A 26,731-nucleotide genomic window follows, 5' to 3' on the forward strand; every position below is an offset into this window, starting at 1 on the left:
AATTTAAAATTTAAAAAATCCCCCCCCCCTAATTTTGTTCCAAAGGACGTGCTGAGTTTGCATCTTACTTCCCATCAAACTTTCCTTAACATTTTCTACCCCTCTTTTTTTCCTCTGTCAGCCAACAAACATTTGCTGCTTTGGCTCTTTGTGGCTTCCTTCCAGCCCTCTTTGGATCCTTTTTCTAATAAACAGCTAAGATCTGTATATTATCCAAGTTCCAAAATGTATTAGACACTTCTGTGACCCTCGAGAACATCCACAGTAACATTTATAAGGGTTTTAAATCTTGGTGCTTCAAGGCATAAGCTAACCACTAACTTTCCCCATAGGTAGGTTATTCTGTAACTTTCCATTGTATGAGTTGCTGAACCTTACATCTGTATACTGGTACTGGCCATTGTCAGAGACTGGGTATTGGACTAGATTGATCATTGACCTGATCCAGTGTGGCAGGTCCTGTGTCCTACATCACTTGTGTTTTCTCCTTTGGAAAGTATCAGAGGGGTAGCCGTGTTAGTCTGAATCTGTAAAAAGTAACAGAGGGTCCTGTGGCACCTTTAAGACTAACAGAAGTATTGGGAGCATAAGCTTTCGTGGGTAAGAACCTCACTTCTTCAGATGCAAGAAGTGAGGTTCTTACCCACGAAAGTTTATGCTCCCAATACTTCTGTTAGTCTTAAAGGTGCCACAGGACCCTCTGTTACTCCTTTGGAAAGGCTTCTGCCTGCAGCTGGCCTAACAGAAGATCTTATAAAAAACAAAGCAGTAGAGGAGTACTATCACTCAGGAAATGACAGTTGTGTGGTGTTCATTAAATTCCAAATTTAAAGTACTTCTATGAGACAAGTGATGCCTGGAAATGCAGATACACTAGGGAAAAGGGAGAAGCGTCTTTAGAAGCCAGATATTCTGATTTTTTTGCTTCTGTAATTTACTTGGGGACCACATCAGATGGTGGTGATTTTTGCCTCCCATGCCCTTGGTGCTGTGTCCCTTGAGAGATGCATCACAGAATCTGTCCCTCATGTTTTACTTGTCAGTTCAATCTGTGAGAGTGGGCAGGTAGAATTTTACAATTTTACACTGTCTTGTGTTTCCCACTGGGATTACTTCCCTTCCTCATTGTAAGCTAAAGGTGGGATCTGAAGAGCAATGAAGCAGGAAGGGTGGGAGTCCACAGCTGCTGATGGTTTGTAAAGCTGGGCTTGATAGGAGTGAAATGGAAGCTTGCACAACTGTTGGTGAATCCGCAGCTAACAATTCTGTGTGGCCAAGAAGTATTCTATTTTTGGTGTGCATGGTAATGTTTGTACATGCAGAATGCTAATGATAAAGCAGAAGTTCAACTGTTGTGAATGCATTTTATTAGATTACAATTAAAATTCATGGCCCTTTTTTCTTCTAGTGTCATGGGGTTACAATAAATTAACTTTGGATGCCTTATTAAATGAGAGAGATAATGGGGAAGAGAAGGTTATGGTCCTGATACATTAGGATGCTGGGATTACTTGTGTTTAATTGTTAGGCACATGCCTATGTATCTTATTGAATTATGGTTTAAGTAAAGCTGACATGCAGTATGTATCTGATAGAAGATGATTGTTTGCGCTGAGGGTGATGGGTGGATGTGGCTTTGTAGAAGAGAAAAATAAGTTGCTCATAGTGCACCTCAGTAATGAATGACTGATGCCATCATAAGGTTTTGGTGGTCCCAGGGAGATTATCTTCAGATGATTTGTGACTGCAGCAGGAGATGAAAAGCTGTATGATAACTGTCACTGGAGAGAGTGGCTCCACTGGTGATAATTCTAACCACTACCTTAGTTTCTGATGCTCCTGCACTTTCCAGTGCCTGGTCTACTCTTTGTGGCAGTGCATGTTTTCTCTGGCGGATTAAGACAGCCTCCCCTCTCTCCCCCCCTCCCCCCCCCCCCGGCAGGATAGGCTTTTGTCCATGTTTTTCTCTTCTGGTGCTTTTATTCCTTGATTGTCTCTTCTATCAGTTCTGTTGCCCTTCACTGTTTAACTCTTCTTCACTGTCTGTACATTACCTCTCCTTGTTCACCGTTCCTTCTCCTCTTTACATGCTTCCTACCACCAAACACAAACCCAAAGCAAAACCCTATAAGGTGCCTCAGGCTTCCACCTGTCCACTCTTCATCATGTGTCTGGAGTGTCAGTGACTTGTCCCGCTGTCCATGTGCAACAATAAAAACACCCCAGGGCTGCTGCGGTTCCTTCTCCCACAACATGGATCAGACACACTGGGAGCATTGACCTTGCCGTCTGCCCCATTGACATGATGACCCTGAAGGAAGCGATTCTGAAGCAGAGTAAAAAAGTGTTCACCCGAAACCTACATTTATTTCCAAGATCCATGTTTCCATGGAGAAGGACCCTTACATCTGGGATACATGTTCTTTTAGCACTTTCTAACTGAGCCAGCCCCTTAAGATAATGCACGGACATAGTAGATTCTACACATCACTTCTCAAAACTTGAAGTAAAATGTTCCGGAAATGTGAAGTTTGGAAAAATATAAAAGTGTAAAGGATAGAGCTCTGTAAAGAACTTTTTCGGTTCGCTGGCCATTAAAAAAAAATTAAAACCAATGTTGGGGGAGGGCAGTCGGTCCAAAATGCAAATGTTTTGAAAAAAATGTAGTGAACCAAAACGTGTAAAATTCATTTTGGGTTGAATAAAATTTGAACGTTTTGTTCCATTTTTGAGCGGGTTTTTAAAAAACTTTTTGAATTTTTTTAATACAATTTAAATAACTAAACAAAATGTCACTTTTAACTGAAAAATCAATTTGATTTGCTACTCAAAATTGTTTTACTATCTTCTAGAATATGCTTCAGATATCTGAGAAGCTCTTCAGAAGAAAAATGAGTGAGTTAGGTAGAATGTCAGTAAAGCAACAAACATTGGATGAACAGGTTAAGCTGATGGTTTGCTCTCATCTTTTTCTTTTCTGTTAACTTATCTCTGCTGAAATACATACAAAGGCAAAAATTATAGCTTTACTTTAGCAGGCAGTCTGAAGAACTTCGCTATTGCTAGAGATGAGCTGAATTATTTTTTTAATAGGGATGGAGCCAACGGACTGGTCTACACTGAGGGGGAGGGGGGATCAATCTAAGATACGCAACTTCAGCTACGCTATTCGCGTAGCTGAAGTCGAAGTATCTTAGTTCAACTTACCTTGCCGTCCTCACAGCGGCAAGTCGACCGCCGCGGCTCCCCCCGTTGACTCCACTTACTCCTCCTGCTGAGGTGGAGTACGGGCGTCGATTCAGGGATCGATTTATAAGACGTGGCCTTATGCCAAGCTCTTTTCCAACCCTTTGCAGAGGGAGGAGCAGCCAGGCTGACTATCTAATAGGACATGCTCTAAGCCTGTTTCTAAGAACAAAGTCTCTTTTCATTAGTTTTACAGTCAAAGATTGCAACAGCTTTTCTCTGGTCAGGGTCCTTGTCCATGGAAGCAGACCTCAAGAACGGAGATCTACTCTGTGGAACAACTTGAACACTTCCTGTCTGTTAGAACAAATTCATTTTTTGTCTGAGAATCCTGTTCAAAGACAGATGGTGCAGTTTTCAGATGTAGACTTTACCTCCTGATTAGAAGCAAATATATTTTCTTGCTATAATCCTTTCCTGTCACTGTCTGACTCATCTTGATTTCAGCCTCCCTCTGGATCACAGCCCTAGCCCTGTGAATAAAATAGATTGTAAAGATTCTATAGATTCTTTGTAGTTTGAGGACTATAAATGTCTGACTGTAAAGCTTTCTTGAAAGTGGATGACCCTGCCAGCTCTCTGAAACCTTAAATCCTTCGCAAGCTACTTTCATTGTTCCTTCCTCTCCCTGTGGGAAAGAAGAGAGGGATGGGGAATCCAGCAGGAGGGAAAGAATGATGGAAGGCTCAAAGTTGGACACTAGGAGTTTTGTCATTGATTTAAATGGTGACAAGGTTTCACCCATGGGGAGGGAGGCGGGGGGGAGAGAAGGGGGAGCGTGAGGAAGTGAGGAAGAGAGTCAATAGAGAAGGAGTGCAATAAACTATGGAGAAAAGATAAGATTGAAAACCATTTTTAAATTCATGGTCATAGATTGTAATATGCTGTAGTCCCCCAAAAAGATGGGAATAATATATCCATCAGCTGAACTGCATAGTGGCTTTACTGTGCAGGTGTGGAAAGGAGAATATTTAACTTCATGCTTAAATATATTTTCTTAAATCAGTGTGAAGTACGGTATAATTTCTTCATTGACCTATGCAAGTATGACTTATGTGTACACATTCAGATGCACCCAACGTGTGTAACAATATTTATTCTGTTTGCTCCCCTTTTCATGCTTGCTTGACAGTCGTCTTGCTTTGAAAAGGAAAGCTGGAGGGGTACCTGTAGTTTCTAAATAGTTTTGTGCTTCCTGGAGGATCTTGTGCTCAGAAGCTCTCTTCTGCTGTTCAGTTCTTTTCCGTCTCCCACTAGTGCTTTCAGAGATGCTCATTTACAGAGTAGTGGTACTGTTTCTGGAGAAGCGCTCTTGGAGTGGGGAGGCTGTCTCTCAATTTTCAGCCTACATTAGTGTTACTGTTTTCAGCATCTCTTATGACACAGTGAATTGATATTGTTGAGTACCGGTGCCTCCAAAATATCCCAAACTGAACATCTAAAGTTGTAACTGGAGCTGTAATATACGTAGACACACGTAAATAGTAGAAATGGAGAAACCAATTAAATTTGAGAAGAGAGGTAGGTGCGGGGATGAGAAACCAGCAAAAGAAAAGTGATGAAGAGAAAACGAAGAGCAGGAGGAGTTATGTTAATCTTGCTTCAGGATAATGGACCAAACACATCAGTGGTGTAACAGCATTGCAGAGAGTGGATAAACTTGACCCATTGTTTTTCTGTGATTGCTTAAAATTTACTGAGCATTTTACTCTAATGGCTGTTTTGTGTAAACTATGTGGGAATAGTTTGAAAAACAGTGTGAACTCTGATTTTGATTTTTTTTTTTTGGGGGTGGGTTACGAAGCTCTGATTAAGATACATGTGACTCCCATTTGCAGAAAGGTTGTCGACTCCATTAATCTTTGCAGGCATAAATTCTTTCTAGAAGTACCTTCTTTTGCAGTGGTCCTTTGCATGAGAAGAAGCTTCAGACTGTTCATTCATTTTTGTTTTTTGTTTTTTAAAGCTAAACTAGATACTGCTATAGATAGATATCAGAGAGAGTGTTAGTGTGCTAGTCTTGAACAGAGCAATGAAAACATGGTAAAATACTTTGGATTTATTCCTGGTTCTTTTTTCACTTGCTAGAAGTGCTTTGGCCTGTCTTTTTGTATGTTTACAAAACATTTTCAGATATATCAACAGCATATGCAGTTCCTCCCTCTAAATTTAATGTACTCTCCTTTTTGGATAATGAAAAATCAATTTGAGATTCACTATTAGTTTACATTTCTGAAGGGAGAAATGCTTGTAAACTTAAATTTAAAAGGGTTATGTTCAAGTTTCAGAGGGGTAGCTGTGTTAGTCTCTGTCCAGAAAAAACAATGAGGAGTCCAGTGATACCTTAAAGACTAACAGATTTATTTGGGCATAAGCTTTCGTGGGTAAAAACCCACTTCTTCAGATGCATGGAGTGAAAATTACAGATACTGGCATATATATGCACATGAAGAGAAGGGAGTTACCTTACAAGTGGAGAACCAATGTTGAAGGCCAATTTAGTCAGGGTGGATGTGGTCCACTCCCAATAATTGATGAGGAGGTGTCAATACCAAGAGAGGGAAAATTGCTTTTGTAGTGAGCCAGCCACTCCCAGTCCCTAGTCAAACCCAAATTGACGGTGTTAAGTTTGCAAATGAATTGTAGCTCTGCAGTTTCTCTTTGAAGTTTGTTTTTGAAGTTTTTTTGTTGAAGAATGACTACTTTTACATCTGTTATTGAGTGTCCAGGGAGATTGAAGTGTTCTGCTGCTGGCTTTGGTATGTTACCATTCCTGATGTTTGAATTGTGTCCATTTATCCTTTTACATAGAGACTGTCCCGTTTGGCCAATATACATGGCAGAGGGGCATTGCTGGCACATGATGGCATATATCACATTAGTAGACATGCAAGTGAATGAGCCTCTGATGATGTGGTCCTATGATGGTGTCGCTAGAATAGAAGAAGTGGGTTTTTTACCCACGAAAGCTTATGCCCAAATAAATCTTTTCCCCACCCCTCTTCCTCCACAGGCTGGATGAGATTCATATGCAGAGATTCATGCTGGGGACACGACTTGGCGCTGGGTGATTACAGTTTGAAGGACAGGACACGTAATTTACCTTTCCGTTGTCTAATCCCTCATTTCTCAAATAGTTTTTCTGGGTTTTCTTCCTCCTTGCTTCTCAAGCAGACATTTTAAGAGAATTGCACTGTTATTAAACGAGAGCCGTGGGTGACAGTTCAGAGTACCTGAGATATTGCAGTAATAGGGGCGCACCTGCTCATATGAAGAAGGAAGAGCTCTAACGTTACATTACTATTGTCGAAAGGCTCACAGCAAGATATATTTTAAATGGAGTGCTTTTTACTGCAGTGTAATTAAAATGGTTCTAAAATGCTTACGTTTAGCAGTGCATTGTGTTGTATTGAAAGAGGAAAGTAGAATAATAAATTATCATTGCCTTTGGGAAGGAGAGAAATGTGAATATAGGTTGCCTAGCATGTACAGTATATACTATAGCCATGTGTTGGGGCAGTTAATTTCTCTAAAGGCTGCACATTTGACTCTCGGAATTATTGATAAAGTCCCATATCTGAGGAATACAAATACGTTAATAGGATTATGCTATTGACGCTCTGGATCAGGAAAATATATATTGAGTAGAGCTGGTTGAAAAATTTACGATGGAGCATTTTTCTATCAAAAAATGCAGTTTCATAGGAAAGAAACATTTATTTGGTATATGTGAACTCCCACAACATTTTCAGCGGGAAAAAGGGCGAAGTGAATTATTTCAACTTTCTCATTCGTTTTGATGTTGTTTCGTTTAATTTTGACTCTTCATTGAAATTAAATATCATATATAAACATATTAAAATGTTTTAATATATGAAAGTCTAAACAGAATGACTCTAAATGATAACGTAGAAACAAAGTTTGACTTTATTGAAATGACACATTTATCTAAATGAAACAATCTGAAACATTTTGTTTTGATCATGTGAGTAGTGGCACATCAAAACTCTTTTTGGACTTTTTGTTAAACAGGAAATTTCAAACTTCAGCTTTACATTTAAAAAAAAATCAGTCTGAATCTTAATGTCAGAATTTCCTGTGGAATGGAAATCCCAGTTCCCAGGCAGCTCTAATATTGAGTGTGTATTGTTTTAGGGAGATCGTCTTAATGAGGGATGACTTCAGCTTACCTGCATGTAAACTGGTCAAATGTAAATCTGGAGACCAGGTTTGAAGAAGCAATTTCTCAACAGCTTAAATAGTTGATTCTTGGAACAGCTAATTCTGGAGCACACTGGAGGACAGGCTCCTCTCACCGTAGCACTAAGTAACACAAAGGAGCTGGCTCAAGTAAATAGTGGCTCAACTATAATTAAGTAATCATGACCACGTTCCAAGTAAACTCAGTGTTCTCAGAGAAGGAACTGTACCCAAAACTATTGCATTAACATCAACATCAAATGGAGCTTTACAATAAATAAATTAGAAAATGTATCAGTCAGGAACAAGGCAATTAAAACCCAGGCTGGAGGCTGTTTACGGACACCATCACTGAGTCACAGAAGGCATTGAGACTCCTAAATGAAAAAGAGAGTAAGGTGGCAAGTCAAAACTAGTATTGTTAAATAGCCAGGCATCAAGTGGTAATTTTAGCCAATCAGGTATCTTTTAATAAATGGAAATTCAGCCCAAGTGAAGTCAACAGAAATGAATGTAAACTATGGCAGGTAAAATGTAACATGAAACTGGGGGGATTAATCTGAAGAACAATTAACCTAAAATTTTGTTAACACATTATTTAAGGATATTGGAAGTAGGAAGTCTATGGGAAATTCAGTGGGTCTGTTGGGCCACCAGGTGGGTAAAGGGGAATAATTGAGGAAGATAATATCAGAAAATGTAGAGAAACTAAATGATTTCTTTGCATCAGTCTTCATCAAAGAGGATACTGGAGAGAGACTTACCAAAGGCCACCCTTTTCAGGTAATAAAGATGAGAAACTGTCAGATTGAGGTGTGAAAAGAGGAGGTCTAGAACAAGTTGATACATTAATTAGCAACAAGTAACCAGGTCCAAACCACAAACACCTAAGGGTTCTGACGGAATTTAATGAAGTGGCTGAACTGCTAACAAAAATTAATTAACTTTCATTAATATCAGCTATTCTCCTGAACGGTAGCAAAAGTGGTCTCTGTCATTCAGTATTTAATAATAAAACGTTAAGGGTGATCTTGGGAACTACTCATCTGTGAGCCTGTGGGTTTAGTACCAGACTTATTGACTAAAACCAATAAGTAAAGAGAGTTATAAACACCTAGATGGACATGATGTAATAGGGACAAGCCTACATAGTTTCTATAAAGGCAAATGTATTAATCTAGTAGAATATTTTAATTAGAATGGTTAGAATTATTTGAGTATGTCAGCAAAATAATTGGTTGACATCTGTTTAGACCTTTTTCTGATTCTCACTGTGAGGCCTCATCCACTGAGCCTGAATTGTGTAAGGGATCTGTTTGTAATATGTCTGGCCACTATGTCCATAACTCTTGCAATGTGTAACATAGCTGGGTCAATGAACATTGTTCCATAATTGGATTCACAAATTTTTGACTGATTACAGAAAATAGTTAGGATCACATTGCAAGAGTCTTGTAACTGGGTCCCCTAACTTGCTTGTGTTTGTGTTGTAGGCAAAATGGTTTTGTTTACCGTAAAAATAGAAGAAATCTTACTCGATTAAGCCAAAAGAAGCTTATGATAGAATGTAATGTATTTCGCTTTTGTTACTGTCTGGCAATCAAACTTAGGATGCAGTAAATCCCTAACATGCTTAGGGTTACCTCTTCCAAGGAGTTAATCTTTATCACTGAAGCAGAATGTGAAATAAGATTGTAGGGTTTTGGACTCTTACATATTTTGAGTCTTTTCTTGTTTTTACTACAATGTGTGGTGATTTCATGGCACTTTAAAAATAGTGACAAATGAATTGCAAGTAGTTTGAAAAGATTCTCTTTTATTGTACCTGTGTGACCATTCCGAAGTGCAATCACTATAGCCCAGTTCTTTATGCTGGAAGGGATAGGTTAATGGCCAGAGACTCATACTTGAAATCACATCTGAAACCCCAGATTTAAATCCTGAGCAGAGCAAGGATATTAACTCACCCCTTTGTTTTTCCCATGCAGAGAAACTGGGCTTTGCACAGAAACAATCACTTGGCTTGATTTGAATTGTGTTCCTTTGTTGATGTACCTATGTCTTTCTGTACTGCAGCTATGTACACTGTGCAGATGACTAATGATTAGTCTGCATTTGCAAATAAATCTTTCTTGATCCATCTGCTCCATAACTGTCTTGTTGAGTAACTATCATCACTGTCTACTGGTTGTTTTCCCTGCCAGGCTTTCTATTATGTTTTTGTACATTAAACTAGGGTTCCCATATTTCAGCAAGCAAAAAAGAGGACGGGAGGAGCCCCGCCCTAGCCCCGCCCCCGTCCTGCCCTAGCCCCGCCCCTGCCCCTTCCACTCCCTCCCACTTCCTGCCCCCCTCAGAACCCCCAACCCTCCCCCCGCTCCTTCTCCCCTGACTGCCCCCTCCTGAGACCCTCCCCCTATCCTAACTGGCCCCCTAGGACCCTACCTGTACCCTGACTGCCCCAACCCTTATCCACACCCACACCCCCAGACAGACCCCTGGGACTCCCACGCCCCATCCAACCACTCCCCAGCCCCTGACAGCCCCCCCAGAACTCCCGACCCATCTAAACCCCTCTGCTCCCTGTCCCCTGACTGCTCCAATCCCTCTCCCCACCCCTGCCCCCTGACAGCCCCGCCCCCAGAACTCCCAACCCCCCCCCCCCGCTCCTTGTCCCCTGACTGCCCTCTTCTGGGACCCCTGCTCCTAACTGCCCTCCAGAACCCCACCCTCTACCTAAGCCTCCCTGTTCCTTGTCCCCTAACTGCCCCCTCCTAAGACCCCCCCCACACACCCTAACTGCCCCCCAGGACCCTACCCCCTACCTGTACCCTGACTGCCCAAAACCTTATCCACTCCCCCCAGAAAGCCCCCCCGAACTCCCGACCCCCCCCTCCGTCTCTTGACTGCCCCCTCCAGAATCTCCCTGCCCCTTCTCCAACCCCTTGGCCCCCTTACCCTGCCGCTCATCCCGGCACGCTGGGCAGCAGGGGAGGAGGAGCAGGGGAGAAGCTCCGGACTGCCGGAGGCGATCTGTGAATGCAGGGAGGGAAGGAGGGAGTGATCTCTGCTGCAGGGGAAGCGGAGGAGGGGCTCTCTTTGGCTTTCGGAGCCCCATGTAAGTGGCACCATCCGGCTGGCTGCCCTGTTAACCGCGCGCACTCTGCCTGGGGGCGAGGGGAGTCCGGACATTTACAAATTCTCCCCGGATGCTATTTTTAGCTCAAAAAGCCGGACATGTCCGGGGGAATCCGGACGAATGGTAACCCTAATTAAACAGCATTGTGCATAAACAGAGACAGTTGCTTAACTAATATTCCCACTCCTTCTGAATCTGGTTGCATTGCTACATATTGTTTGTTAGAATGTGGTTTTCAGCCTCAGCAGCAAGCCTTTGTCATATGTTTATATTCTGATCAAACATGACTTATTCACAAGGGTAGTCACAAAACAAACCCTAGGGCAAATCTACTAGTGACCTCTTTCCATTAAGTAGATGCCAGTTATAACCATTCACTGTTTACTCCTTTTCAGCTATTTTCGCATTTAACAAACCATTTTATCACGTAAAGCATGACTTCACTCTTAGTAAATAACCTCTCCTGCTATCTAAAGCTAATAAAGCCACTTGAATTACCTCCATTTATTTTTCTTTCTCTCTGTGTAAATATTATCATGTTTGATTATAAACAGGTTGTTTTTCAGGAGGGAAAGAAAAAGATATAATCAAGGGGTTTGTTTCTTTGTTTTGCACTAGGGAGAAGCACAGGAATAAATCTTTGCAGAAAGAGAAACCGTATAAAATATGTATTGTGAGGCTACTTCTTTTGTTTCACTCAAACATTACTTCATTAACAGATCCAAATTATATCCATTTTAGCTGATTGACAGAATTGCATTTAAATCTTTGTAAATACTGTATACAAAGATTTTTTTCCAGTGGATTACAAACAATACACACAATCTTCTAAAGTAGGGATACCATACGTCCGGTTTTTCCCGGACATATCCGACTTTTCAGTAACCAAACCTCCGTCTGGGCGGAATTGCCAAAAAGCCGAACATGTCCGAAAAAATACCGGCCGGGCACTTCCCCTCCCGGGCTCCAGATGCTCTGCTCCTCCCATGACTCTTCGGCTCTGTTTAAGAGCCGAGCTGCCCGAGCGCTCCGGCTTCGGGCAGCCCCCATGCATCTGGACCCCGAGCTGCCGGCCGGGCACTTCCCCTCTCGGGCTCCAGCTGCTCTGCTCCGGCGGCGCAGGGTCCGGAGGGAAGGGGGCTGCCCGAAGCCGGTAGCGCTCGGGCAGCTTGGCTCTTAAACAGAGCCGAAGAGTCACGGGAGGACCACAGCAGCCGGAGCCTGGGAGGGGAAGTACCCGGCCGGCGGCTCAGTGTCCGGAGGCATGGGGGCTGCCTGAAGCCCGAGCGCTACCGGCTTCACGGTTTGCTGGGCAGCCTCCAGACCCTGTGCCCCCGGCTGGGTGCTTCCCCTCCAGGGCTTCAGTTGCGCTGGGGAAGCGCTGGCCGGGGGCGCAGGGTCTGGAGGCTGCCCGGCAAACTGTGAAGCCGGTAGCGCTCGGGCAGCCCTTTTCGCATGGCTGGGAGGGAGGAGGGGGAGTTAGGGCGGGGACTTTGGGGAAGGGGCGGGGAATGGGCGGAGTTGGGGTGGGGAAGGGGGGGAGTTGGGCTGGGGGGGAAAGGGGCGGGGCCAGGGCCCGTGGAGTGTCCTCTTTTTTATTTTTTAAATATGGTAACCCTATCTAAAGAGTACACCCATATGTTCTAAAGAACTTATTCCAACTAAGCCATCTATAAAGTGAATTAGTATTTTCCAACTGATTATTATCGAGCAGGTTGTCCACTGTCTAAACAAAGTTGATGCCAAAAATCTGCAACAAAAGAAATAAAGCTGCACTTTCATGCAAACAGTGTGGTACAATGTCCAGGACAGGGTGAGCCACAGGTAATTCATTAATGAGCAGAAGCAGAAGTAATTGCTCATCATATATCAACACAAAGAGGCATGTCTTAAGTAGCTCCCAGGAAGACATGCCTGATACATTGTGATTATTATACACTAAATTACTGAGGACATATTAGTCTGTTTATTTTGTCTTGCTTTGAAATGCTTTTCTGAAAAACTGGGGTATGAATTGCTTACATTTTTTTCTACTATTATGCCACATGCTGCATGTGTGGTGCATGTCTTCTGCTGGATGGAACCAGAACTGCTTAGCTGTGTCATAGGTCCTAATTTGCTAATAGAGAGTCTCCTTTTGCTCAAATGTGCTTTTGGAGCAGGGAGAGATGATTTCAGTCAATGTTATTGCTATGAAGTTCTGAATTGTTATGCAGCAATCATGGACTACCTAGCAGCCACCAATTTTTTTTAAACAGTAATTTAAGGTATTTCTGTATTTAATGTATGGTTCCTGCCCACTGTCTAGACTCAGTTGTCACAAGCAACTGAGAATTTTCCAACCTGAAAACCTCTCATTTTTTAAAACCCTGAAAACCCCAGTTTGCAGGAGGGCAGATACAAAAAACAAAACTCATATCCAAACCCCACAAACCACCACCCATAAATGAAACACACAACAGATAGTATGGATACACTCTTTATAAACGTATTCTTTTTGCTAACCTAAAAGGTGCTTATTATCCAAAAATTAAAAGCTCACAATTCAGTTAAATACAAGAACATAATAATCAAGTCCCCAGTCTACTACCTGCGGGGTGAGTCCCTCATTCTTTTGTAACTCCCCTTTGATATGTTTCATAAAGGGTTTAGCTTGCAGGTACTGAAAGCAGAAATATATCTGCCTCAGGCAAAGCGTGTTGCAAGCCTTCCGGGGGATATCCTTTTATCTGATAAACTGACTCCAAACTATGCAGTTTCCTCCTTCCCTGTCAAGTCTCAGCCTTTACTTAGTCCAGATCCACACTGTTTTTTGTAACTTTCAATTAAGGGGGTGAGGATTCCCCCCTCCCCCCAAACAGCTGCTTGCATTTTCCATTTAGTGATTTACTTATCTAGAATTAGGGTTACCATACTTAACAAATAAAAAAAGAGGACCCTCCATGGGGTCCTGGCCCTGCCCATTTCCCACCCCAACTCCGCCCCTTCCCCGCCCCAACCCCGCCCTAACTCCGCCCCCTCCTCCCTCCCACTCCCAGCCACGCGGAAAGGGCTGCCCGAGCGCTACCGGCTTCACGGTTTGCCGGGCAGCCCCCAGACCCTGCGCCCCCGGCCAGCGCTTCCCCAGCGCAGCTGGAGCCCGGGAGGGGAAGCACCCAGCGGGGGGCGCAGGGTCTGGAGGCTGCCCGGCAAACCGTGAAGCCGGTAGCGCTTGGGCTTCGGGCAGCACCCTTGCCTCCGGACCCTGCGCCCCCGGCCGGGCACTTCCCCTCCCGGGCTCCGGCGGCGCAGGGTCCGGAGTTATGGGGGCTGCCCAAAGCCCGTAGCGCTCGGCTCTTAAACAGAGCCGAAGAGTCAGGGAGGAGCAGAGCCGCCGCGGCCGGAGGCTCTGCTCCTCCCCTGACTCTTTTTGGCTCTGTTTAAGAGCCGAGCGCTACGGGCTTTGGGCAGCCCCCATAACTCCGGACCCTGCGCCGCCGGAGCCCGGGAGGGGAAGTGCCCGGCCGGGGGCGCAGGGTCCGGAGGCAAGGGTGCTGCCCGAAGAGTCAGGGAGGAGCAGAGCCGCCGCAGCCGGAGGCTCTGCTCCTCCCCTGACTCTTTGGCTCTGTTTAAGAGCCGAGCTGCCCGAGCGCTACCGGCTTCAGGCAGCCCCCATGCCTCCGGACCCTGCGCCGCCGGAGCCCAGGAGGGGAAGTGCCCGGCCGGCGGCTGGGGTCCGGAGGCAAGGGGGCTGCCTGAAGCCCATAGCGCTCGGGCAGCTCGGCTCTTAAACAGAGTCGACGAGTCAGGGGAAGAGCAGAGCCGCCGCGGGAGGGGAAGTGCCTGGCCGGCATTTTCCCGGACATGTTCGGCTTTTTGGCAATTCCCCCCGGACGGGGGTTTGAGTGCCGAAAAGCTGGACATGTCCGGGAAAAACCGGACGTATGGTAACCCTACTCGAATATAATCTTTTTTTTTTTTTAAATGTACCCAATAAGCCATTTTTCATTCAACACAGACAAATACTATTATAAAAGATAGGTTGCATGACTTACTCCAAGCAGTTGTGTGCATAGTGAGTGGTGATATTCTCTCCTACAAACCACGACAGTGTAGAAACATTTCAAGTTATTTACAGTGTACTTACTGCCTAATGCAAAAAGAAGTGCTACTCTACTTCTGAGCAGTGCTTTCATCTTAAGATATTAGTAGCATACTGGTTGAAATATTAAGAGTATCTGTAAATTATTGCCTATAGCCTAACAGCACTTGGTTTAGGACAAATAGGAATGGTCCTGCCCAGCAAGCAGAGTCTCTAAAGCCTTTTGTATTTAGGGAGATGATTTTTCAGTAGATTACCATATTGGGCTGGAGACTGCCTCTCACCAAGGAAACATTCTGTCCCAACCCTTTCTTAAAGCCAAAATCTCTGTTGCAGATGCTGTGTCTGAAGCAAACTGGAAATCTGAAGCACCATAAAGCAGCATGCTATAGCACACTGGTGCCATCTGATGGTAAGTTTTCTCTTTTCAAATCAACTGAACTTCCAATTCCAGCCTTCTGAAAATGACCTGTTTAGAAACATTGAAAGTGCGTGAGTTCAGTTGCATAGCGGCAAGTATCTCTCATTCAGCCATGGTGAGAGGTTACTGCACGGAACTGGGAGTCAGGAGATTGGGTTTCTATTCTGAATCCTGGCAATGACTTCTTGAGTGACTTTGAGCAATCCACTTACCCTTTTGGTGCTTGTGTTGCCCCAGGATTAAAATGGGAAGGATACTTGCTTCACACTCATGTGGTGGGTCTTAATTATTGTTGGTAATGAATGGTGTTCCAGAAGTTAAAGTATGAAGCATTATGTTGTAGTTAAAGTACAGTACATTGAACAAATGCAGAAGTACTATGTGTCTTTCTGTATTAAACATCTCTGTTTTTAAAAGCAAGTGTGAATTTAAAACATTACAATATGGCTTTATTTCCTTTTTTTTTCAGAAGTAACTGTCAATTACAGATATGGCCTTCCTGTGGTAACCCTTATGTTACCCTCAAGAAAAGAGCGCTGTCAGTTTACCGTCAAGCCAATGTTAACAAGGGTGGGGACCTTCCTGCAGGATATACAGAAAGAAGATAAAGGAATTGAGAGGGCAGAAGTCTTTACAACAGGTATTTACAAACTCTGCTGCCTGTTTAAAATAACCTGAACTTGTCCTTTCTTAAATAAGGTTTAAAGAGTAATTGCCTTGGGCAGTATTCTTTTTCTTGGTCATTGATCAAATTCTATAGAACTAATGAGGGTGGGTGGTTCTTAATTGTTAGTACTCCTTAATAGCATCATAAATTAATGATGTTTCATGGGTTAATTTCAGCATCTCCCTAGAGAAGCCTGATTAAAAATACAGAATTTGGACCTGTCAATTTAACCTTTTTATGATCTGGTACTTTTCTTTGATACAGTCTTCAAAAAGCTCATCTTTTTTACAGTGATTTTTTAATGCTTCTGGCTTTCCCAATATTTCTCCTACCACTAGTCTTAAAGGCCCCTGCATTGGGTTGAGAGAGAATCTCTCTCTATGTGACTAGTTGTGTCTGTCAGTGTTTCTGTGTGTATGATGTAAAGGTTGGGAGACAACTTGAGAATAACAATAGGTGAGGCTTTATTTAGCTGGAGACATAGATTTTCTTTTCATGGTAAGAAATCTGTCTTCTGTTTTTCTGCAACCAAAACCAAGTGAGTTCCATTGTTCTGGCAACAAAATCCACTGTGGAACAAAGATCTCAATTCTTCTAATTCCCTGAATGAAGAAATTCCTAAGGACTTGCTCAAAGATGGGTATGTGGCCCTTAAATAAGCAATTTGAGATTAACCTATAGGCTTGTTGTGAGGGACTTTTTGAGTGGGTTAGTGACTTTGTTTTACAAACTTAAAACCCCTTAATGAAGAAAATATTGCCATTGGCCTGCTGCTTTTATTTCCTTCAACCCCATACATACTTTCCCTTGATGGCCTCTCATGCTTCCATTGTTTGTTACTCCAAAATCTTCCTCTTCACCACAATCTCTTCTACGTATCCTGTCTCCTTCCGTCTGTCAGCATCTCTTTCTGGATAGCCCAGCTCACAATGGGGAAAATTGAGGTTCTTGTATTACTTTCTCTGTTAACAATTTCACTACAACCTCTGTTTCCTAGGCTCACAGCCTCAGTGTCGTATTTGACCCTCTTCTCTCCTTCCCCCTATGTCCAGTTTGTTGCAAAATCCTCTTTGTTCTTCCTGTATGTTTCTAAGCCTATATCTATACAACCTGCCAGATCGGCAGGCAGCAATCGATCCAGCGGGGGTCAATTTATCACGTCTAGTCTAGACGCGATAAATCGACCCCCGAGTGCTCTCCCGTCGATTCCTGTACTCCATCGGAGTGAGAGGCGCAGGCGGAGTCAACGGGGGAGTGTCAGCAGTTGACTCACTGCAGTGAAGACACCTTGGTAAGTAGATCTAAGTATGTTGACTTCAGCTACATTATTCACATAGCTGAAGTTACGTAACTTAGATCGATCCCCCCTGCTAGTGTAGACCAGACCTAAAAGATTTCCTCTTTGGTTTCTCCCTCCCCAAGCCCTTGTCCTGTGGCTTAATTATCTTTTGCCCCAGATTAATGCAAACTGGACTGTTGTGACCACCTTGATTCCCGCCTCACACCCCTACAATCAATTCAAAATGTTGCTGCCAAAACTATCTTCCTTACCAGCCACTCTGACCAGGTCGTGTCGCTCTTTGAATTCCTTCATTGCCTACTCTTGGCCTTTCCAGCAGGTTGAAACTTCTCATCTTCACCTTTGCCCAACACTGTGCTTTCTCACAACTCTGTTATCACCTCGTCTTGCATATTGCTCTCTTTTTTTCAGCCCAGGCCCTCCTGCCTTAAACCATCCCCTATCTTTGTGCCTTCTTCCATGCTGGCCCTCACACCAGGAAGTTCTACAACTCCCTCTCTTACTGTGTGCCAAGCTGCTTCTTTCAGATACCTCTGTAAAACACACTTCTTCTATGAAGCCTATCAACTGCAGTTCTCTAGTCTCAGAAACATAAAGGGTGGAGTGACCTCGACTCTTCTTCAATTGTCTCTTACCACCCATGGCAATGAGGCAAAACCTGGCAATTGTTCAACATAATGGTTCTTAGCTTTGACTAAACCTTCCCAAAAATCTTCTACAAACTTTCAGAACTCTTCTGATTCTTCAACATACGACTGCCATGATCTAATTGACCTGTCTGGACTGAGTATTGATGGTTAGACTGTACCCCACCCCACCTCCTTCCTCGTACAGACTCCCCTCTACAGGCTACTTAACATGGTGGACTCACCCTGTGGCTTCAAGCCCTATGTGTCCTGTGATGGTCTCATTCCCCTGAAAGATGGACACAAATGTCTCTTCTGTTTAGGAGAGTCATGTATGCTAAGCGGGTGTTTGGTGCAGCTGTCATTCTCCACAAGAATGTGTAAGTCACAGGATACAAGGTTGAAGCTCCATCTTCTGGAGCAACCTATGAAGGCCTCATGAGATCCTGGGGAGACCAGCTCTAGAGTCCTGTTAACAGGCAAGCCAGCCTTATCCAACACCCTGTCTAATAAACAAGCGATTCCAAAGACTGGCGCACAGAAGAAGGTGCTAATAAAGGACTGGGCATGGAAGCAGACCCCAATATCACTGGCACCAAGGCAGCCCTAAAAACTCAGTACTGATCGGGGGCACTCCAAGCAAAATGCATTGTCCTGAAGATACACTACATAAATCCTTTAGAAACAAAATCACCATGCCCCACAGAACATTGAGCTGCTGATAAAGAGCGACAGATTCTTCCAGGCACCTGACTCTGGTGTCAATGCCTACTCTGGATGACCCGCCCCCGGGAGAACCTGAACCATCACTTGGGCGCTTTTGAAAATGTTGCTATGTATCTTTATTTCTCTACCAATGTTTTAATTTAACAAAACCTACATCCTGGTAACAAAGACTGCTATTGGCAAAACACTCCTTTAACACAAAACCACTTGATAAGTTATTAGAATGTGCATCTTCTGTAGTTTTTGAACTGTGAATGAGACATTTTATTTTTCACATCTGTATAATACAAAACCAGGCAGACTTTCTAATGGAAAGTATACCTTTGGGCTGAAATTTTGTGCTTATGAGCCAGAGGTGATTTTTTTAGCAGGGAACTTTTTTTTTTTTTTAATAATCTGCTGAAAATAGAAGTTAATAATGAAGGTGCCTTTTCAACCAGAACTACCTGTCACTATTGTGGTGTGCTCATACTATAAGAACACTGTTATCTCTGAAGCAGTATATTATCACTTGCAAACTTTTACAGTTATAAGCAGGAACTTAGATTTTCTTCTTTCCAGAGTAAAAGAGCATATCATACTTGAACTACAAAACAGGCTCTCAATATCCTTTTTGTAATTGATTTTCATCTCTTAAAACATTTTTTATCCTCTGAATCCATAAAGCATGTAGATTGATTTAATGAAGGCAATAGTCTGTCTATTTGAGCATGTGGATAAAATACAGGCATTGCAAAAGTTATATTCTGTAACACTTTCTTATATTCTTTGCAAGCAAGAAAACAAATTGCTACCCTCAGAACTGTCTGGACTAGGACATATGTGAGTTTTCACGGTAGATTATGCTATAATGTGGGGCTATCCCCCATCTTTGCAAACAACTAAGTCAGTTAGTGGAGTCTACATGGAATATTTACACTTACAGGTGTAACTGTCCGCTGAATCCAATCCCTATGTATTAAGCTGAAGAAGTTTAATGTTAACCAAGCATTCTTAGCTTCAGTTCAAGTTTCACAGTTGTTGTGTTGATATAGTGCACAATGCTATTTCAATAAGAAATTGCAAGGCCACATATTTTGCAGATGTCCCTACTAATTCTAGAGGAAATATGGCTAACTTCACCAAGGATGGAAACATCTCATCTGATAAAGTATCTGGCTTGAATTTATTTAACAGTTGTGACATAGTTAATCTTCTCTACCGCACACCTTCAAATACCAAGTAATTGTAACAATGAAGAATAACTTTTATATTTACTTTATCAGGAAATGAATATTATACTGACAAGTGTTAGCCAAACACTATGGATTATTACATTTTAAAATCTCTCTCTCTCTCTCTCTCTCTCTGTTTATATTTATTTATTTTAAAAAAAAAAAAATATATATATATATATATATATATATTTATTTATTTTAAAAAACAAGAAATGAATATCCCAGGAGGTTTTGATTTAAATGCAGATATTTGTCCTGTTTTTGCTAGTAGATAAAATGAAAGTAGAAAGATCTAACCTAACACTATATTATTAGAAAAAGATAAGATAACCTGAACTGGCTTGTTTACTTTACTTAACTTTTTCTGTGGATATCATTCTAGCACTGTATAAATTTAGACAAAGAAAAGCTTTTTGTTGACATCTCTGCACCTGCAGTATGATAAATGGGAAGGAAAATTGCCTTGTACAGAAAATTGTTATGTTTTTCAGGCTTCCAGTGCTCTTCTGTTTCTTCTCCAGTTAGCAAAGCATTAGACAGGTTAATAAAGCTCAATATTGCATGAAATATGAAAAAGAAATCCTGTCTGGCGCTTTCAAACAAGTGCTCCTTTTTGAAGTATTGTCTTAAATGTCATTTTAATGAGACTGCTGAAGCTCATTTACATGTAAATTATTAAGATGACATTTGTAAAATGTTGAAAAACTGAGTGGATGTGCACAATTTAAATTTTTTGGATGAAAGTGATAGTGCTCCAAGTTTGTCACCCTTCCCACACAGAGTGGGTAGGGAGAGCCAGCTGGTGTGTTAGCTTCTTGAGCTCATTAATAGAAATCTCAGCAGATACTGCCAAATGGGTCCAGACAGCAGCATGCCAACGAGAAAGTGAAGGTGTGGAGTTATCTACAGTGTGCTTCTATAGCAGGCACATGGAGACAGATGGAAAGTCTGGGATTGTAGCATGGCAGGATAAAACCTCCAATATGCTCAGTCAGGAATCATACTTATATCTTCCCACTCGTATAGCACCTCTCAGCCAAGAGTCTCAAAATTATTAATAGGAAATTGGAGGTAAGATCAAACAGCTAGTCATTGGCAGAGACAGAACCAGAGCCCAGATTTCCTGTTTCTTGGAACTCTTCTACATCTCCTGGGCAGTCTGTCTATTTCAGGTGCTTAGGCCCAGGTTCAGCAAAGTACTTAAACGTGTCCTTAAAACCATTAGGAGTGGACTTAAGCTTGTGATGACGTATTTTCCTAAATTTGGGGTCATCAGTACAACAAGCAAACTGAAGTCAATAGTTTGCACCATAGATGTATGGAAGCAAATGGGATTGAGGTGGAGGGGAACAACAAAACAGTCCTACACTCCAGTGATTATTATATATGCCATTCATGTTTCAATATTTTCACTGCTTCACTGTTTTAGAGAAGTCCTCTGTCTGCACCTGTCTTTCAGCCCTTCCCATGCTGTATCTGTTTTGTTCCCTTGTCTGCAATCTTAAATAGTTGTTCATATTCATGTGAACTGTTAATGTTTTTGTTTTTTACCCTTATTTTTCATTGTTGATAGGCCAATAAGTACTTCCAAAAGTCTATGGACAAAAGGATGAGAATGAGTTTGAACTCTCTTCTACAGAGGCCAGTCTCCTTTTTGCCCCCTTACCTCCCTTAATAAGACTATTCAGTATACACACCCCTTGCTCCCAATCAAAGCTAAAGCCTGCTTTAAAAATGTATTGAAAGTATAAGCACTAAATTTTCCCATCTATACTGACTGATTAGGAAAATCTGGACAACAAGAATGCCAAAATTCTCTATACCCAGCTAGAAGAACTCATCCAGGGAAAGAAAATCTGTAACTGAGTGAGGTGTGTTTAGTTTACAACAAATCTTATTCAGGATTCAACCAAAAATTGTGTGTGTGAATGAGGACTGAAAATATAAGACTTCTATATCCATGCTGAAGAGGCTGTCAACTTAATAGTAAAACGTTGGCATGGAAAGGAGCTACATCTTCATCTTTCTTCCTCCAGTGATTGATACTCTGGTTTCAAACAATAAATCCCAACTAAAGTGAAATGGATCCACAATAGTGATACTACAATTAAGGTTGTAAATAACTTGGCATCATAATCCTTGAGTTCTTGTGTGGAATTTCTAAGGTCTTACAGTCTTATGTTGTAGTATCCTCCATCCAAAACATTGCAAACATTAATGTTAACCTCTCAATGCTTCTGAGAGCTTAACAGAATCATCTCCAACTAAGAGAAAATGGAGAGAGACAGACAGAGAAACTTTGTCTTAGCTGGGTCCCTCATTACGTTTGGTGGAGCTAGATCTCCTGAGGCAGAGCCCTGTGTTGTAACCACAAGACCATTCTTTGTCTAGAAAGTGAATCTGATCTAACTAGTTTAATTTTCCAGACTAAGCAAAATGCAAAAAGAAATGGTTAAAAGTAAACAAGACTTGGTGCTAGGTAAAATGGAGAATTTTAAGGTCTTGACACAGGTAAAGAGTCTTTAAATATAGCTTTATCTTTACAGTATCTATCCTTGAAACTGAAATAAAAGGGAGGCTGCTGGCAATAGTGGGTTATGCCAAAGAGGTCAAATGAAATGCGGGCACATGCAAATGCGGGGTTTTCTTTTTTTTTAATAAAGTAAATGTTGTGTTAAGGATTTAAGCCTTCCTGTTTTCTGCTGCAGATGGTAGCAAGATCCCTGCTACAGCATTGATGGAAGTTTTGTTGATGAATGACTTCAAACTTGTAATCAACAACACAACTTATAGTGTACAAGTCCCTGTAAAAGGTAAGAACCACAGCTGTGTTAAAGTCTTAATAAATCTGATTATCCAGTTACATCTGTTCCAAGGCATATTTTTGTCTATTTTTTTTTAAAAAAAAGATCATGGCAGTCCCCACAAAAAATAAGTCTGGCTTCATCTCTCCTTTGAGCCTCAGTTTGTGGCTTCATATAAACACTCTTAAAACATCTTACCAGTCATGACAACCATGTTTGCAATCTTGTAACCATGTTGGTCCCAGGATATTAGAGAGACAAGATGGGAGAGCTAATATCTTTTATTGGACCAACTTCTGTTGGTGAAAGACAAGCTTTCGAGGATACACAGAGGTCGTCTTGAGGTCATTGTGTAAGCTCGAACACTTGTCTCTTTTACCAACAGAAGTTGGTCCAATAAAAGATATTACCTCACCCACGTTGTCTCTCTTATGACAACTGTGGTCTTTTTTCAGAGAAGTGGAGTAGAGAGCATGCTGCTGAAGCAGAAGATATCAAATCCTTGGTTCATAGACTGTTCATCGCCCTTCATTTAGAAGACCACCAGTTAAGGAGAGAGAGAGAACTGCTTCAGAAACTGGACCACCTAAGGGAACAGCTGGTACCCCTTGAGCAGGTTGGGAAGGATTTTTTTTTTTAAATATAAAAACAAATTTCTCTTAACTAATTTCCATGATGTGACAGCTCCAGCATGAATGAATGGGCCACGCCCTCCTCATTTTTCAGACAGGTAGGTGATGGCCAGTCCATATGCAGGATTATTTCCAACCCAGTTCCTCCTTCTCCTGTTTCGTGGCGTATCTAGAAATTCATTGAGAATTTCTAGAACTGGAGAAAAACTATGGTGAGCTGGTACTACCCTGGACTGCGTGGTTACTTTGTCTGAACCTGATTGGGTGTCCGGAGTGATGTTGGCATATCACAGAAAAATAATTAGTGAGTTTAAAAAAGTGTTGTTTTTCTGTGATGATGCTATCACCAGGTCAGCCAGTAGGATCTGACTAATGATGACCATAACTTAGGAAAGGGGCAAACATGGCGAATCTAAGACAGGCCAAGCTAAAGTGACATGAAGTGATGAATAAGGAGGAGGAGGAGACCAGTAAGAGTCTGATGGGGTGCGAACAGACCTCACGTTGAAGGCAGCAATCTCAGAGCTGCTGTGAAAGTGCCTCTCTGAAAAATCAGGCAGCGTCAGCTGATGCATGCAAATCCAATTGGTAGAGTCCCGAAGGTGTGGATGGAGGGCCAGATGGAGGCCTAGCAGAGCTCATCCCCTCTGTACTCCATGCAGGGAGTGAACTCAAAGCCTTCAAAGCAGGAAAGGCCTGAAGTGATACTCCTGGGGGAATTTTGCACATGCACAGAATACATGTATCCCACAGAATTTTATTTTGTTCTGCCTCAGAAATGCTGCAGTTCCGCCTTTCGCCCACAAGAGGCCACTGTGGTGCCAGAAAAGCCAACAGCATGAATGCAGTGGGCTGTTCTGGTGCCACAGCAGCCTCTGGTGGGCAAAAGATGGAACTGCAGCACTTCTGGGCAGAATGTATTTTCTGTGGGGAAAAAAATTGTGTGCGCGCGCAGTGGCACAGAATTCCCCCAGGAGTAGAAGTTCATCATAGCACCTGGCCCGTGGAGCTAGGTTAGGCTGGGGGGGTCACAGACTGGGGAGACAGACTGGGTTGTGGGCTCAGGAGCTAGCGGGATGACAGCATTGAGCCAGGGGTTGAATGGGAGTGGGGTGCATGGCCACATGGGAACAAGGGAGGGAGGCTGCAGGGACCCATTGGGATGGGAGGGTGCGGGGACAGGGGCAGATGTGCCTGACTGAATGGGAGAGGCTTGGGATCAGCCAGGGTCTGCATGGGGGAGGCTCCCCAACTCCCTAACAATCCTGCCCCTCTTCCCTCCTCCCTCCCCCCCAAAAAACCCCTGTTCCATACTACTACTACCCACACCCAACAACCCTCCAGGTTCACTCCAGGCTCCTTCCCTCTCCCTCAGCTCCTCTGTTACTCCTGACACTCACAAGCCTTTGCACTGCTTCTGATGGGTGCAGGAAATACAGTTCTGTATTGCAATTTAAATGAATTACTCAAAATTCTGTATTAATATGCTCCGTAAGAAATCTATTAGTCAAAAAAAAAATTATTAGAATCTTTTTTTTTGTCTGCATTGTTATAGACATACTTGCTGACAGATATTTTGAAATAAATTACCAAAATAATTTAAACTGGCATGATTATATTGTGTTGTTTTGACAGATAAAATATGCAGAATTTTAAAATATTGTGTGCAGAATTTTTATTTTTTTGACATGGAATTTTTAATTTTTTGGTGCAGAATTCCCCCAGGAGTAAAGTGAGTAGGAGTCTTATGCAGGCTCTGATCCAGGCGGAAAGTACATACTGGGATATGTTCTCTCCCTTGTGTCAGAGGAATGTATGAAATTAATATCCGCATGTTGAATGAATAATGTTTTTGTCCTAGATGAAAGCCAAAATTGCAACAAGTGCAGATGCAAAGACCAATAGGCTCCTATGGACTGGCTTAGCACTACTGTCCACTCAAGGTGGAGCCCTGGCCTGGCTCACGTGGTGGGTCTATTCATGGGATATAATGGAGCCAGTGACATATTTTATCACGTACGGGAGTGCCCTGGCATTCTATGCTTACTTTGTACTTACTAAACAGGTAAGTCCCATTATATAAAACATGTCTGAAGTCATCTTACACTGATTTTCATTATAAATTCCCCTATGTATTTAAACATCAAAGCTTGTGTGTGTGTTATGTAGAACTGCACTCAGGCTGGAACTTTGTTTTGCTCAGGGACAAACTGCTCATCTGAGCTGCACTTAAAAATCCTGATTGCAATTAGTGACCCAGGGGATGCCATCTGATGCTGAAAATGAAAACTATCCTCTTTCATTCAATTCTTTGTATGTGGCCTGGATGGTAACTGTATCTCCTACGTCTCTACATAGAAAGTGCAAGTACTAAAGCAGGGCTGGTCAAGAAATGCAACCTAGTAGTGGGCCAGGAAGGCAAACCCATCAGTTGCTTTTTCTGTTTGATGGAGTTCATATGTCACTTGATGCAGGATCCAGGCTGTTGGGAAGTTTTTCAGCTGTTTTCCCTGGAATAGCTTTACTTTATTTCCTTGAGCAAGATGCAGATTTTTCTCAAGTGGCCTATCTTCCTTTCTTGCTCTTGGATGTGCAAAGGAGAAGTCACGAGTTGGAGGGAGGCATGTTTAGAGGAGGGGGAAGGGTTCCTGAACAGCAAAACCCCAGAACTTGGACGAAGTGCAGAATGTGGAAATGGCCATCAATTCCTGTACAATATGAAGGAACTTACATTTTTGCCCATTAAATATTTGGGATCCTACAACGTACTATAAAGCACATAGTTGGATAGGTTTCAGAGTAGCAGCCGTGTTAGTCTGTATCCGCAAAAAGAACAGGAGTACTTGTGGCACCTTAGAGACTAACAAATTTATTAGAGCATAAGCTTTCGTGGGCTACAGCCCACTTCTTCGGATGCATATAGAATGGAACATATATTGAGGAGATATATACACACACATACAGAGAGCATGAACAGGTGGGAGTTGCCTTACCAACTCTGAGAGGCCAATTAAGTAAGTGGAAAAAAACCTTTTGCAGTGATAATCAAGATAGCCCAGTACAGACAGTTTGATAAGAAGTGTGAGAATACTTACAAGGGGAGATAGATTCAATGTTTGTAATGGCTCAGCCATTCCCAGTCCTTATTCAATCCTAAGTTGATTGTGTCTAGTTTGCATATCTTCCTTTTCATGCTGCATATTCAATAATGCACTCCTCCATTTTTATTTTGTTTGGTATGGACATAGTTAGTGAAAATCCAATAATTGCACATATGGAACCTATAGTACATATGAAACATCAGGTGGGGAAGGATGCTGGGCAGGCAGAGGGTTTTGGAGTTGAGCTAGTTTGTTGAGAGCTGGGTTTGTGAGTTAGTTCTGCTCCTCTTGCTTTCTGCTGACTTTCAGGAAGGTTGAGGTCTGGGATAAATTGATAAATACTAATGGCCTGATTTTCAGATGCTGCCATTGTCTGGGATTTTCAAAGGACCCTTAGGGAATCAAGAACCCAACTTCCTTAGTCTCCTCTGACAATCTCACCTATTGACTCCAATGGGAGCTGTAAGTGCTCAGCCATTCTGAAAATAAGGTCATTTATTTGTCGTGGTTTAGATTTCCTCTAATTACTATAGGGTTGTTTTTTAAGTAGGTTAGTTTGATTTAACTTCAT

At 42.5% G+C, this 26,731-nt stretch overlaps 1 protein-coding gene across 2 annotated transcripts in view; it reads left to right on the top strand.

Annotated features, from left to right (window-relative positions):
* MCUB (mitochondrial calcium uniporter dominant negative subunit beta) overlaps positions 1-26,731 on the top strand; it is an 85,568-nt gene that overhangs the window by 57,345 nt on the left and 1,492 nt on the right. For both annotated transcript variants that reach the window (XM_065596215.1, XM_005287912.5), the window contains exons 2-6: positions 15,003-15,078; positions 15,557-15,727; positions 22,332-22,436; positions 22,883-23,043; positions 24,921-25,124. In XM_065596215.1, coding sequence (XP_065452287.1) covers positions 15,003-15,078; positions 15,557-15,727; positions 22,332-22,436; positions 22,883-23,043; positions 24,921-25,124 — 717 coding nt within the window. The remainder of the gene's footprint in view (positions 1-15,002; positions 15,079-15,556; positions 15,728-22,331; positions 22,437-22,882; positions 23,044-24,920; positions 25,125-26,731) is intronic.

The sequence above is a fragment of the Chrysemys picta genome, chromosome 5, assembly GCF_011386835.1.
Source record: "Chrysemys picta bellii isolate R12L10 chromosome 5, ASM1138683v2, whole genome shotgun sequence".
NCBI lineage: Eukaryota > Metazoa > Chordata > Testudines > Emydidae > Chrysemys > Chrysemys picta.